Source organism: Grampus griseus (genome assembly GCF_964374135.1).
Source record: "Grampus griseus genome assembly, chromosome: 2".
Taxonomy (NCBI): domain Eukaryota; kingdom Metazoa; phylum Chordata; class Mammalia; order Artiodactyla; family Delphinidae; genus Grampus; species Grampus griseus.
The window spans coordinates 29,847,464-29,862,012 of record NC_139018.1 but is presented as its reverse complement, the minus strand read 5'-3'; the positions used below and the strand labels follow the sequence as shown (position 1 = coordinate 29,862,012).

General features: G+C 44.6%; 1 protein-coding gene across 1 annotated transcript in view; it reads left to right on the top strand.

The window, feature by feature from the left end:
- The window catches only part of RGS6 (regulator of G protein signaling 6), a 574,818-nt gene that overhangs the window by 509,918 nt on the left and 50,351 nt on the right, over nucleotides 1-14,549 (top strand). The window contains exon 14 of the mRNA XM_082648649.1: nucleotides 11,433-11,558. Within this exon, the coding sequence (XP_082504775.1) occupies nucleotides 11,433-11,558 (126 nt within the window). The remainder of the gene's footprint in view (nucleotides 1-11,432; nucleotides 11,559-14,549) is intronic.

Here is a 14,549-nt window from a genome sequence, read left to right as displayed (position 1 = left end):
AGCTTATGGTCGTTCACCATTCTCAACATTAGATCACATTACATTCCTTCCAGTGATGTCATATCTTTGCAAATCTGGGTTTTCAGGGCAGTTGTTGTGATAAAAAGCAAGTACTGGACAAAAATCAACATGGACTAGGAAATGAGGGGGCAGGTCCAGTCTGATTCCAAAGTTTGAGAAGATGTGCAGTACTCCACAGCACACACGCGGTCATTAGGAATGAAGTAAACATATTATTTTTTCTTTCAATTTATATGTATTTCAAATAGCTATTAAGTTGTTAGGACATAGATACATATTACGCTCTTTGACTTTTTAAGGAAAAAAAAAACTGTTAAGGTTTTTGTTGTTGTTTTGGCCCAGGGGCTCCATGAAAAACTTAGTGAGACATTAAGAGCACCATGAACTAAGGAAGAGTGAAAACCTTTGACTTACTGTCTATCCCTTTAGATCTATTTGTATATACAATATCATATTCTTTTGGATAAATAGGTCCTTTACATATACATTGTCCCGTAATTTTTTAATTAACAATATATCATGGCAATCTTTCCAGGTAAACACGTATAGATCCGCCTATGCTTTTTAATAGTTACATCATGTCCACTTACATAATTGTAGTGTAATTTATTTAACTAATGCCCAGGTCATAACACTTCGCCCGCAGCCATCTTGCCCCAAACTTGGGAGCGCCCTCGTCCCTCCCAGAGCATCTCTCCCTCACCCTCATGCTCAGGGCGGATGTGGGCATGCAGGTGGCAAGTGCCCTGCCTCCACCCCTGCAGCCCACCTAGCAATTGCCCCCTTCTCGCCCTGGGGCCCAGGATGTAGGTATCGTACAAAGGTTTCTAAATCCCTTCTTTTCTATGCACCTTTTTATTTAAGAGGGTGGGATCCCATGTGGGAACCCCCCATGATAAAGTTTGTCACTGTTTGGGAAAAAAAATATTTAGGTTATAACCTTTTGTTGTTGTTAACATAAACAGTGATACAAGGAACATCCTTATGTACAAGTCCAATTATTTCTTCAGGATAAATGTCCAGTGTTGGAATTACTAAGAATGGTATGCATATTTTAATTTTAGTTCATATGGCTAGATTCCCCTGGAGCAAAACAATAACAACTTTTTTCATGCTCTCAGCTTAAAAGTGCCCATTTCCCCACATCCTTACCAACCCAAGCATTATCAAGTTTTTTTATCTCTGCAAATCTGACAGATGAAAATAAAAATATTTTACTTTTATTTCTTTGTTAACATACTTGAGAATCTTTTCTCGTGATTACTAGATACTCATTTTTCTTTCGTGGCTTGCCTGTTTTTGTGTTTTTTGCCCATTTTTCTAGTATGTTTTGCCTTAGACTTTGGGCTAGAAAACAGTCACATTTACTCGGATCATATAGTTAATCTTTTTCCTGATAGTTTATGTTTTCTGAATCTAATTTTTCTTCTTGTTTCTGTTTCTCTTCCTTGACTTTTGCTTTATTAATCAAGTTTTGTATTAGTTTTTGTTACTCTAGTTTCTAGTCTAGTCATACTTTTAAGGGGTTTATTTTAAAATGTCATTGCTTCAAGCAAATAATAATGAAGTATAAAAAATGAAAACTAGAAGTTTTTCTTTACCTCCTCCAAATCCCGTTCTTCCCCAGAGCTTTGTTAACCTGATATATAGATATATAGATATATATAGATATAGATATAGATATAGATATATGTACTTCTTTTTTAAAATCATTATTTTTGTCTGCGTTGGGTGTTCGTTGCTGCGTGTGGGTTTTCTCTAGTTGTGGCAAGCGGGGGCTACTCTTCACTGCGGTGCATGGGCTTCTCGTTGCGGTGGCTTCTCTTGTGACAGAGCACGGGCTCTAGGTACACAGGCTTCAGTAGTTGTGGCACACGGACTCTAGAGCACAGGCTCAGTAGTTGTGGCGCATGGGCTTAGTTGCTCTGCAGCATGTGGGATCTTCCCGGACCAGGAATCAAACCCATGTCGCCTGCATTGGCAGGCGGATTCTTAACCACTATGCCACCAGGGAAGTCCCAACCTGATATATTTGAAACTAACACTTTGAGACATATTTCTCAATCAACATTAAAAGAATATAGTATGTAGATGGGTATCTTCTTTCTAATATTTCTGACATGCCCTCGGTAGTCCCTTTGATCGGATCCAAGAACTTAAATCTTTCTTTAACTTGGGTCCCCTTCCTTCCTTCCTTCCTTTCTTCCTCCCTTCCTTGCTTCCTTCCTTGCTTCCTTCCTTCCTTCCTCCCTTCCTTGCTTCCTTCCTTGCTTCCTTCCTTCTTCCTTCTTCCTTCTTCCTTCCTTCCTTTCTTTCAATTATTGCTACACTTTTCTCCATTCTCCCCTCTCTTTTCAGGAAATCCTTTTGTAGGAATTCTGGTCATGTGGGGTGTAGCAGCCCTATCTCTTTTCTCTACTATTTTTCCATCTCTTCGTCTTTTTATTCTATATTCAAGGATAGAATTCCTTGAATTACTCTTCAGAGTCACCAGTTTCAATGGTGTCCATTCTGTGATTTTATACTTTAATGAGTTTTTCTTTTCCTACGAAGTGTTGAGAAGAGTGGTTGACAACCGTGCTTTTTATTTCCAAGAATCTGTAATATTTCTTGGACTACTTGTTCTTAGTAGCCTGCTCTGTTCTAGTGATGTTTATCCTCTTGAATCGCCCTGAGGATGGGATACAGATGTTTTTTCATATCTTCCCTCTATTTCTACCACTTAGTCTATTTCACAGGGTATCATCGATCAGAGAATCATTGTTTCTGTTCATTGTCTCATTACTCCAATCACTGTTCAGAGCAGATCAGTCCTTTCAGAGACCCAGAAATTTGGGGTACTGCTGGTTTTCATAAATGAAGGTCTTGACTTTCAACTTTTGCCATACATTAGAACCACCTGGAGAGCTTATTTTAAAAAATACCAATGTCCAGTCCCGTCCCGAGGTCAATTAAGTCAGAATTTCTGGCAGTGGGGCGTTTTTTTCTTACTTTTATGCTAATGTACAGCCCTGGTCCAGATGGACTATACCAGTAGCTGATGAGGTTCCCTCAATAATTGTTTGGGAGGCTGGTTCTCAAACCACGGGGTACATCAGAATCACCTGCAGGTGCTCATTCAAATACAGATGCCCCAGGGTGGTTCTGGGTGCCTATATTTTTAGCAAGCCTTCTGAGTGATTCTGAGGCACAGCACAGGTTGAGAAATCCTGGTGTGGCTCCTGAGTTCCCCTGACCTGGGGCAGGCTCTCCTCTGGTCACGTGGCTGTACGGCCTCACCTGAGTGTATTAATGGGAGGAGGGCACAGGTAAATCGGCGGGGTTCTCCTCTGGGTTCTGGACATATGGTCCAAGAACAGACTGAAAGACTGGGTCCTCCCTGGAAGTGGGATGGGTGGCTGCGGGGGTCCGTGGGTGGTTGAGCCCCAACTTTCCTTAGCCCAACGTCCCTGCAGCCAAGCGTGCTACTGTGTTTCAGGCCCTGATTTGTTTTCTGAAGTTCTTCAGTTTCCTCTCCGTGGTGCTTCCCAAGAAGGCCACCCTTTCTCCCTTCTGCTGAGGGATCTTAGGGACACCCAGATAGATCTGCAGAAACCTATGAGAAGTAGGGGAAAACCTCAGCATCTTTCGAAGTCTCCCTGCCTTGCTGAGATGTTTTTCCCATCCATATTTGCTGTACCACCCCTAGGTTACAGAGGTACCACCCCTAGGTTACAGAGGTACCACCCCTAGGTTACAGAGGCATCACCCTCTGGCTTTACTGCCCACATGAGAAGCTGGCCAGAAAACACCCCCCTTTACTTAGGAGACCCTCTCTGCCCCAGGGAGCCTGTGTCCCATATTTCTGAGTTTATTCCCTGTGTCCCCTGTTCAGTGCCCACCAACTGCCTCTACGTCCAGTCCTGCTGCCCAGGGCTTGGGGTTTTCCCAGACTTATGCTGGGGACACTAAGTTACTTTATTTCCAGATGGCCCCACTAGAAGCATAGGCGGCCCTCAATCAGCTTTGTCACCAGTTCCGTGAGTCCAACTGCTTCATACCTTCACGAAATTCCTCAGCGTTTGTCATCTGCTGGTAGGAAATTTCTTTGCCTCTACACACTATGTTTTGTCTTGTTTTTTAGTATTTCATGGAACTCCAGGCTCTTGCCTGTTCCCTCTTCCTGGACCACTTCCGCAGACCCTCACACAGCTGACTTCCCTTCTCATTCAAGTCTCACTCAGCATTGGTGTCCCTTCCTCAGAAAGGTCTTCTCCTAAATGGAAAAAGAATTTGAAGAAGAATAGATGCATGTATATGTAAAAAAAGAAGAAAGGTCTTCTATGACCACTCAATCTGTAGTGGTCACCCCATCCATCCAGTCACTCTATATCCCATCGTCCCCCTGGTTCTCTTTCTAGATAAGACTTAAAATTATTTTAGTGCCTTGACCCCTGTCTGGCACATAGTAGGTACTCAAAAGGTATAGGTTGGATGGAGGATAGGTGGAGAAGTGACCATTCTGTTGGACATTTCGTTGGTATTTGGGAAAGGAGGAGAGATAAGTGCATGAATTGAATTCACCATGATGACACCAGGATTTCCTCCTTCTTTCTTGAAAGTCAGCAATAAAACATGTGATAGCTTGGGAAAATGGCAGTCATCTGGCCTGTTGGTTTATCCCAACCTGTCAGCTTGGTCCCCAAAGGATGAGCTGCCCCCACAACTAGGCTCTGGCTCTGTTCTTACTGCTCAGGCTTCTACTCTAATCATAACACCTGACCTAACACCTGCAGTGTTCTGTCTACCTTCAAGCAGAGTCAAGTTATTTAGACACAAGTGAAAATGAAGAGAAGCTGTGAGGCCCAATTTCTTCTCCCAGTAGGACATTCCCACCCAGTCAGATGCTGGCAGTGGTTGGGTACCTGCCTTTGGTGACACGGAGTCGGGGATCAGTGCCAACATCCTGGTTCAGTCTAAAGATGAAACAGCCTTCGTCCGTGAAAGAAAGGCTGAACGTGACCAGTAAAATAATCAAAGGTTATTTTTTCTCAGTTTCAGTTTAATTCAACAAATAGTATTGTGAACCTACTATGTGCTGCCTTCTGAGCAAGAAGGTCTCTCAAGATACTCATGTAGCGAGGTGAATAAACGTGGTATCTTACCTCCCGGCCTCAGGATTCCTCCTCATTTGGCAAAGGACATTAATGTCGCTTGGGGCATAGACTCAGTGATTTTTTTAAATTGCCTTCGGCTGGATGGGGCAATGTGTACCCCCTTCTCAAGACCCTCCAATTTCAGTAAAGGCTCTACCCTCCCAAACACTGTGTGAAGGAGGTTTTTGGTGAAGATGGGTGAAGGTGTGTGGAAGAGTCAAGGCAGCATGGGAGAGAGCAGGAGTCCCTTGGGACTTCGTGTTCATCTGAGGTGGGCTGTGATTTCTACCGGGCATGAGCAAATGGGTACAGACTCTTTACGATGTCCAGGGCGGAGGGCATCGCAGAGAACGTCTGGATTCCACAGAGATGAACATGCTGTCTCTGCCTTGTGGAGGTTTCAGACAACCCAGTGGAAGATGGTGACAGGGTTTAACAGAATAATTGGCAGGAATATGCACCTTGTACCATAAATAATAGAAAATTGTGCTTTAATCCTGTCTCCTTCTCAGACAAACGTTTAGATCTAGAAATCCAAGAATGAGAAAGGGCATGTTCAGAGGGCAATACAAGGCTGCCCTTTTAAAGGATGCACCTCAAGTCTATCTCATGGAAATTCTGAGAAATCAAGGTTTGATAAAGAAAGTAGTGATTGCCAGGGCTCGTCATTGAGGGAAAAAAAGCCCCAGATTGCCAGATCTCAGTTGGAGAGAGCTCTGTAGTCTAAACACCACCAGGAGAGTGTCTCTGGGAAGTATTCCTGAATATGCCATCAGCCAGATAGTGGATCTAACAAGAACCTGGCATTGCCTGCAGGATTGTGGTTCATGATTTGCTCTCACCACATGATATACGTTTGGCTTTCTCTCTATGCTGGGCAAAGGTGCATGAGCAAAGAGCTACAAGGAAGCCGGCTCATCCTGCTTGGCCAATGGCATCCACTCCCAACTAGCCTGACCTGCTGAGAGGCAGAGACCGTCCCTGAGCTGCCCGTGCCCAGCAAGTTTAATAGAACTGTTCATCCAGGATATTAGTCAAGTTCCTTCACTGTGGCAGTCAGTCTCCGAATATGGCCCCGTCGGTGCCTTCTCTCTTGGTATGCCTGGGCTGCTGCTTACATCAGGATGGGACACCTCCTGCTCTTTTTATCTGGGCTGGCCTTGGTGCCTTATTTAACCAACAGAGTATGACAGAAGTAACATTCTGAGAAAATGGTCATAAAGCAGCCCTTGGTCATTTTAAGACACTCCTTCTTAGAACCTGTTGGCCAAGCCGTGAGAAACCCAAACCATTAGGGAGACTGTGAGGTTGATAGCCTCAGCTGAGCTCCTGGCCAACACCCAGCATCATCTGCCATGTGATGAGCCGTTGTGGATGTCCAACCCAGTCCAGCCTTCAGATGACACCACCCCAGCTGCTATCCAACTACAACCTCTTGAGAGACCCCAAGTGAGAACCACCCAGCTGAGCCCAGTCAACCCATGGGATACTGAGAGAGAAGAATAAATTGTTGTTTTAAGCCACTGAGTTTGAAGATGGTTTGTTGCACAGCAACAAATAATAGGACCACTCCCCATTGAAGTATTTAGGACCCTCAGGTTTTCTTGGGGCATTAAATAAAATTGCAATTGTTCCTTCAACCACCCTCGTCCTGAGATGGGGTCAAGGAACAATCCCTTGTATGATAGTTTTTCTGATAACTCAAATATCTTTTGAAGGTAGCTGAGTGTTTTTATAGATAGCTGCTTCTTGTGAATCTGGCTTTCTTGTTCTCAGTTTGGGAGATTTCCTCCATGCTCTTTAGTTGGGAGATCAACTGGAATGACAGACTCCCTTGGAGAGCCACCTGTCTTTGCTATATGTTGGTTTGGGCCGCTCACTGGGAGGCAGAATTTGATGAGGATCAGTGGACACAGAAGAGAAATTAGAGTTAGAAAAAAGCATCCAGCTAGCGATTAGAAAATACTGTCAGTATAAGGTCACACCATCCACATCATTATACACATCCTATTGATTTCCTCTTAGCGTTAAATACTTGCTGTGTGAAAAGCACTATGATGAATACAAAGACACGTGATATGTGATCTCTTCCATCAGAGAGCTCACAAGATAGCCTGGAGAGACAATGACATAAACCCTTAAGAAGCTAAATGATGGTATAAAACCATAATTAGAAATATGTCATAAGGAAGCCTTCCTACACCATGGATGGAAATAAAGGAGCTGTGAGTTCCATGGATTATTTGTTTGAGTTGGGCCAAGGGAAAATTATTGACCTGGTCACCTGGGGATGGATGTTCAGAGATATTTTACTTTTCAGAATTATTTTATAACCGCAGAGACCATTCCGTGGTAGCAATATGTTCAAATCTGATCTTAAACCTTAAAGGAATGTTGCTTGGAAATAACCGATACAAGAAAGACAAATATAGAAAAGTTGTATCCACGAAGCTTTTAATAGAATAGATCCCAATGACCAGATGTTCTAGAAGAAAAGGAGCAGATGTGAAGTGTCCAGATACAGAAATAGGATTGTGAATAATGGATAATTGAAAGAACCCAGATGTACTAGTTTGAATAATGTCACCTAAAAATTCAGAATCCCAGAATGTGACTTTATTTGAAACAGGACCATTAAAGATGCAATTAGTTAAGATGACAAGGTCATCCTCGGGTAGAGTAAGCTCTTAATCCATATGACTGGTGTCTTTATAAAAAGAGAAAACAGAGACACAGGCACACACAGAGTAAATGTCTAATGAAAAACCAGATACAGAGGGAGAACACCATGTGATAATGGAGGCAGAGACTGGAGTAATGTATGAGCAAGCCAAGGAATGCCAAGGATTGCTGGCAACATCAGAAGCTAAGAGGAAGGCATGGAACATATTCTCCCCTAGAGCCTTCAGAGAGAGAGCGGCCCAGTTAACACCTTGATTTCAGATTTCTAGCCTCCAGAACTGTGAGAGAATAAATTTCTATTTTAAGCCACCCAGTTTGTTGGTACTTTGTTGTGGCCACCCTAGGAAACTACCACACCAGGGTATCCTATTTCTCCAGACCTCCTTGTTTCTGCTGAAGGCTGAGCTTGCAGCTTTCTGGATGTCCTGACCTCTGTCCTAGGCCTCCGATTCTGCCTCTACTGTGACACCCCAAGCTTTCTGGCTTACCCTCAAAATGGCCCTTATCCCACTCCTGCCACCACCAAGGAACCTGGCAGGATGAATGCGGTCTCGCTGCTTGGGTACCAGAAAGTGGTGACGCTAGTGGTAGGTGTGTGTCCATAAGGCAGTCACTGCAGTGACCAAGCAACTTTCCACACCTGGCTCTCTGGGCACAGCCTTCGATTGGGGTGCAGCTGCCACCAGCACCATCCCTGCAGAGCCCTGCAACTTTGGTGGCAAAGAGCAGATAGCTGAGCCCATTCCAGGTCACAGCATGACACTGGCAGAAAGAGATGCTTTCCTGCAACTCTCTGGGTCCTATATTTGCTGCTAGCCTCAACCCCAGGGGGGATTTCTCTATTAACAGCATTTTTTTGTGCCCTGGAAAGCTATTGAATTTGATTGGTTCTGTGGCTTGAGTTTGAGAGAATTCAGGATCTGTCTTCTTGGCTCGTTGCAGAAGGCCCAGCCTGGCCCTTTGGAAGAGATCTTTCATGGAATTCCCCATTGTTTGACCTGGTAGGCTTAGTCTTCCACTGTCACCCTATTGAGCTATCCCTAGAGATTCGCAAGAGCCTCCCCAAGCCCTGAGGACAAGCCCCAGAATTAGAAGATCCTGCAGGTAATGATTACACCTAGCGGTGCAGCAATAGAAGAGATGGGTTTGAATCACTTCATTCCAGAACTATGATTTCCAATACAGTAGCCACTAGCCACAGGTAGCCCCTGAAATTTAAGCTGTAATTATTTAAAATTAAGTAAAATTTAAAATTCAGTTCCTCAGTCACACTAGCCACATTTCAAGGACTCAGTAGCCACATGTGGCTGGTGGCTACCATATTGGAGCACAGATACGGAATCCTTCCATCATCGCAGAAAGTTCTATCAGGTAGCACTGGTCTAGAGCTATTTGTTTTCCAAACCTTTCCACACATGTGCTCTCTTCCCCTTTTTTACTAAGTGTAGTTTCCTGAGATAAATATTGAGAATATGTCACCTCCATAACAAAAAGAAACATCATTTTATTCACTTAATGTCTGTTAGAGATAATAAAAAGTTTGTGTCCATTTTTAAAAAGAGGGGGAATACTTGAATGTGATCACTGTACCCTACACTACAGAGCAGCGCTCACAGCACTAGTGTTTGCAGATGAAATGTACCTTCCTTGCATCATTTGTTGACGCTACTGTGCAGTGATTCTGAGCCCTGTGGGCAGGAGCCTTTGCGAACCAATGTGGCTAGCTTTCATTCCACACCTACACACTTTCTATCTCCACCTTCTGTCCTTGGCAACAGAGCTGCATTGGGAGAATAACCCAAATTTGGTTGTGGGGAGCGGAGAGACAGCTACTGTTGAGCTCCTGCAAAAAGCCTGAGTGCGACCATTGAAAATGAATGGAATATTATGCTATTTTCTCCTCCAGTTTCTATAATTTTCTTGTATCAAGCCGGATGGCAATGAAACTATGTACTTCATTATTTGGCTCTCCATAAAAATAACTTCACCACACCCTAGAATTTAAAATTATGCTTCTGGCTTTTGTTGAAAGTAGCTGTATGTAAAAGTTTCCTGCACTTTTTGTTGTAAGAAAAGTATCAGAAACATCATTTATTGCGTTTCAGTGCCTCTTATGTTAAAGACTTGTGAGATAATTCCTCTTATAATTCAATACCAGAGCAAAAGTTGTCTTTACTGGCGAACATAAGCTAGCTCTTTCAAATGTTGAGAGTTATGTAATCCATTCAAATCTCTTTTTGTCCTGGCTCCAAGGAAGCTCTCAAAACTTTTTTGTTCACTTGCAGCAGTTTCCCTAGCCTAGATTTTCTGGTATAATAATCATCCCCTACCATGACTTGTCATCACTTGTTCTTATTATTATATTTAAGAGTTTTGGGTTTTTGTTATTGTTTTGTTTTAGTAATTGTATTCTTGCAAACCTCCTCTTCTTTTTGGACATAAATTAAACATCAATTTATCAATGAATATCAAAAAAAGAGGGGAAATAAATATTGCTAGGCCAGTGCTTCTCAGAGTTTAATGTGCACTTAAATCACCCAGGGATCTTGTTAAGCTGTGGATTCCAATTCCACGTGTCTGAGGTGGGGCCTGAGATTCCACTGCTGGTCCACAGACCACTGTGTGAGAGGGAGATGGCAGTGTGTAGCTTGTGAACTAGCACCCTATTGCTGCTAGAAGGAGTCAGAGGAATAAATACAGCAAGTGAACTGTAAACGGAAAGGACAGAAGCTGAAGGAAATATTCTCATCTTCCAACACAAAATGAATAAGACCAATTCCCCATCCCCCTCTCCCCCATGCTTTGGTTTGGAGAGGGTCCCGTGGATGTGAGGCAGCACAGCAGAGCTAAGAGCTGCACTCCGGAGCCACACTGTCTGACCTAGAGTCTCCACTCCATCCCTTCCTAGTGTGTCTTTGGGCAAATTGTCACTAGGCCTCAGTTTCCCTATCTGCAAAATGGGGCCAATACTAGTACATTTTTCAGAGTAGTTTCAAGGACTCAGTGAACTAACAGATGTGAAGTGCTGGGAACAACACCTAGGCCGTCATCAGCATCTGCTTCTAAACAACTGAATAAGGTTTATCCTGGATGAGTGGATGCATTTCTGACCGACTGGATCTAAACTGGACTCTGTTTTTCCCCTGTGGGTTGAGGAAGGGGCAGGACGGGGCGGCTACACCTTTGATGAAAGGTCAGATTCACAAGGCATCCTCTTTATTTTTTTTTAAGTGAAAAAAATGATGGCCTTAAGAGTTGGACTTAGAACTGACAGGAGTGGCCCAGGGAAGCCGAGTCAGTGGGGTTGTTGTAGTTGCTGTAGAGCAGCCACTTGGCGGGCGTCCTGGTGACCGTCAGTTAAATGTGGCCCCCTTCAAATACCTTCTTTAAAGAGACTTCTTACTGTTGGCTAGTGCTGGTGCACAAAAGTCTGCATTTGGGATTTGTGCAGGTTTTATGGAATCTGTCCCTTAAATATGAGACATTTCCCTTTGGCCCGTGGCAGCAAAATAAATTTGAGTTGCTGAAGAGAATATGACACAGGTTTTTGCCTGGTATTGATCACCTTTTAAACCTTTGTTCCCCCTCCCAAAGCAAAGAGCCCAGCCAGCACCGAGTAAAGAGATGGGGCTTCTCTTTCGACGAGATATTGAAGGACCAGGTGGGGCGGGACCAGTTTCTACGATTTCTGGAGTCGGAATTCAGTTCCGAAAACCTCAGGTAAATCTCTCCAAGGTTTGAGTTGTGTGCAGAGTGTGTATGAAGAAATTTGCATCCCTCTTTCCACCTCCCTTTGTCAATCAGATGTTATGGTTCAGATTCCAATTCCAGTTAATCTGGCTGAGGTTGACACAGAGAACAAACTTTATGTGCAGATTAGCAGTGACCAATACCAGCATTTGTTGTGCTTTAAGTCCAGATGTCATGTTTTCAAGTTATTGGAAACATGTCTCCAATGATAAGTCAATGGTCAAATGGATTTAATGACGCTGTCCATTAACTAAAACCATAAAACCATGGAAATCCACAGTGGAAAGGCAGTTCAGAGACCATCCCCTTCAAAACTTCCCAGTCCAGGGTCCTGAATACTGGACAGGCTAACCAGAAGAAAGAATGGTCAGCGGGCTCATTTCAGAAAGCCAAAGTAAATATCATTCAAGACCTGGAGACACAACTGTAAAAGCTAATTAAAACATGCTTTTCCTTTTGGGAGGAATTCTAGCAACTTCGTGTAGTGGTTACTTTTGTCACTTGATGCCCTTGAAAACATCTGATTGTTTCTATTGGGCTACGACTAATCAAGATGAGGGGAAACGTCTAATGTGCTTACAGTTACTGTTTAGTAGAAAAAATGAAATCTTTCAAAACATGGGGCCCATTGTAAGTGAAAGGAAAGGGAGCACATTAAAAGGGGCAGATATCATGGTCATGAAAAATCTGGTAATGTGGTTTACAGGCTTTCACTGTATTAGATGTCGAAACAGAGACACATAGAAAATGTGACTTATCTAAGACCCTTACTGATCTTAGCCAAGTGGGGGCTTCTCAGTGGATTAGATGGAAATCTCAGTGTTTTCTTGGCCCCAAGCTCTCTTTTATATACAAGTTTAATTCCCATCTTCCAATGGCATTTTTCCAAAGAGTGGCTTTATAAATTTTTTATTTTTTTACTTTAAAAAGAGCATATGCTGTGGGCAAAGGACTGTCTGCTCCAGTGTCAATGTGCAAACTCCATGTTATTTATTTAGAGTTAGAGACCATGTCGGTCCCATACGTCCACCAAATGATGTTTATTACACACCTATCCTGTACCCAGCCCCCAAGAGTCTGCTAAGGGATGCGAGAAAGTCAAGATGCGTGATCTTTGCCTGCAACGACTTTGTAGGTCCTTGAGGAAAAGACACAAGAAACTCTTAAGTCATTAAATGAATATAAATGAGTGTAAACTCTAAGAACCTTTTTTTTTTTAAATGTTGAGCCTTCTTTTAATGTATTCATTTTTTTTATTTTTGGCTGTGTTGGGTCTTCGTTTCTGTGCGAGGGTTTTCTCTAGTTGTGGCAAGCGGGGGCCACTCGTCATCGCGGTGCGCAGGCCTCTCACTGTCGCGGCCTCTCGTTGCAGAGCACAGGCTCCAGACGCGCAGGCTCAGTAGTTGTGGCACACGGGCCTAGTTGCTCCGCAGCATGTGGGATCTTCCCAGACCAGGGATCGAACCCGTGTCCCCTGCATTGGCAGGCAGATTCTCAACCACTGCGCCACCAGGGAAGCCCTCTAAGAACCATTCTGGAAGTGTTTTAAAAAGGGACAGATGAGTGTAAACCAGGGTAGGCAAATCATAAGCTGGACTTTGAAGAGTGTACAAGATATTGACATAGACGAGGAAGAGGGAGGGGGAGTGTTCTACGCTGGAAGACCCTGAGACCAAAGATGTGGCAGGGGGACCCTCCCACACCACGAAGTCCTGGGAGGACGTGTAGATGCCGATTAACTAATAGCGATGACTTTTCAGGCAGCCATGTGCCTGCTGTAAACCAGATAAGGTTGAATATCTGATTTCAGGTTATGACACAAAAGAGTTCTCTCCTTGTGCTGAGGCATTGTACTAAACACATCTCAGAGTTGCGCTTCAGTTCCTTATTGAGTATTCATGACAGTGGACTTGACTCTAAAACTCTTTATCAGGACGGTGCTCAGACCAGCCTCCCAGGCTGTGCCTGCGGGTGGGTCCTGCGTGGGAAGCCACGCCCCCTGTGGCCACCATCATGCACCCAGGCAGACTCTGTAAGGCCAGTTCAGCCCCAGGTCCTACCCCCAGCTTGGTCCCATGAGCAACCCCTGGGAGCCCTTTCCACGTCGCCTTCTCATCCCTGTCCCCCAGGTCCCCAAGATGGAGCGGTATAGAGGCCCCCTTTACCTGACTATTTCTCAGCCACCTGCACCACTGCAGAGACTTTGAGGGATGGCCACAGGGTGTGCTGGTCCTCGTGAGGGGCCCCAGGGTGGGAGCACCTGCTGACTCAGCACTGCCTCGCCCAGTCCGAGCATATCCAGGGCCACGAAATCCGCTGTGCATTTCAGGCCGGGAGTGCACGGAGGAGCGTGTCCCTGGCAGGTGTGCAGCACCTCATCCTGCTTTACCTCCTGCACCAGCGCCTTTTGCTCCTGCGCCAGGAGGGCTCTGTTCAGTCCTGGCTGAGAGAATGCGTGTGAGCGCACGTGAGCGTGCCGGGGACTAATCTCCACCCCCAGCGTGGATGCATAAATCCAGACTTAAAGAGGGTCCCCTCTGATCCGTGACAGGAGAGCGGATAAAGGAAATAGAACAGCTGGAGATAAAAAGTATAGCCCAAGAGCTTCTAAAATCCTCTCTGCAAGCCCAGACTCTACTTTTATGAGATTCAGCATAATTGGATATATGGGGGGAAGCTTGGTTTGAAATCACACAACGTTAGGACTCTTCGGTCATCAGAACCAGGACCTCCCTCCCTTCCCTTTGCAGTCGTTCCTGTGGCCACAGATATTGGCCTGGCGCCCACCGTGACTCAGGTCCTGAGGGCACAGAGCTGAATGCGTTTCACCCCTTGTCCAGGGCGGCCACGAGCAGCCCTGCAGGTGCATCTCTGCTGTTGGTCCCTGTGAAGGGCGGTCCCTAGAGCCGTGCCATGCGGCACAACATGAGGACCCTGCTCATCTGTGGTGTTGGCCACCGG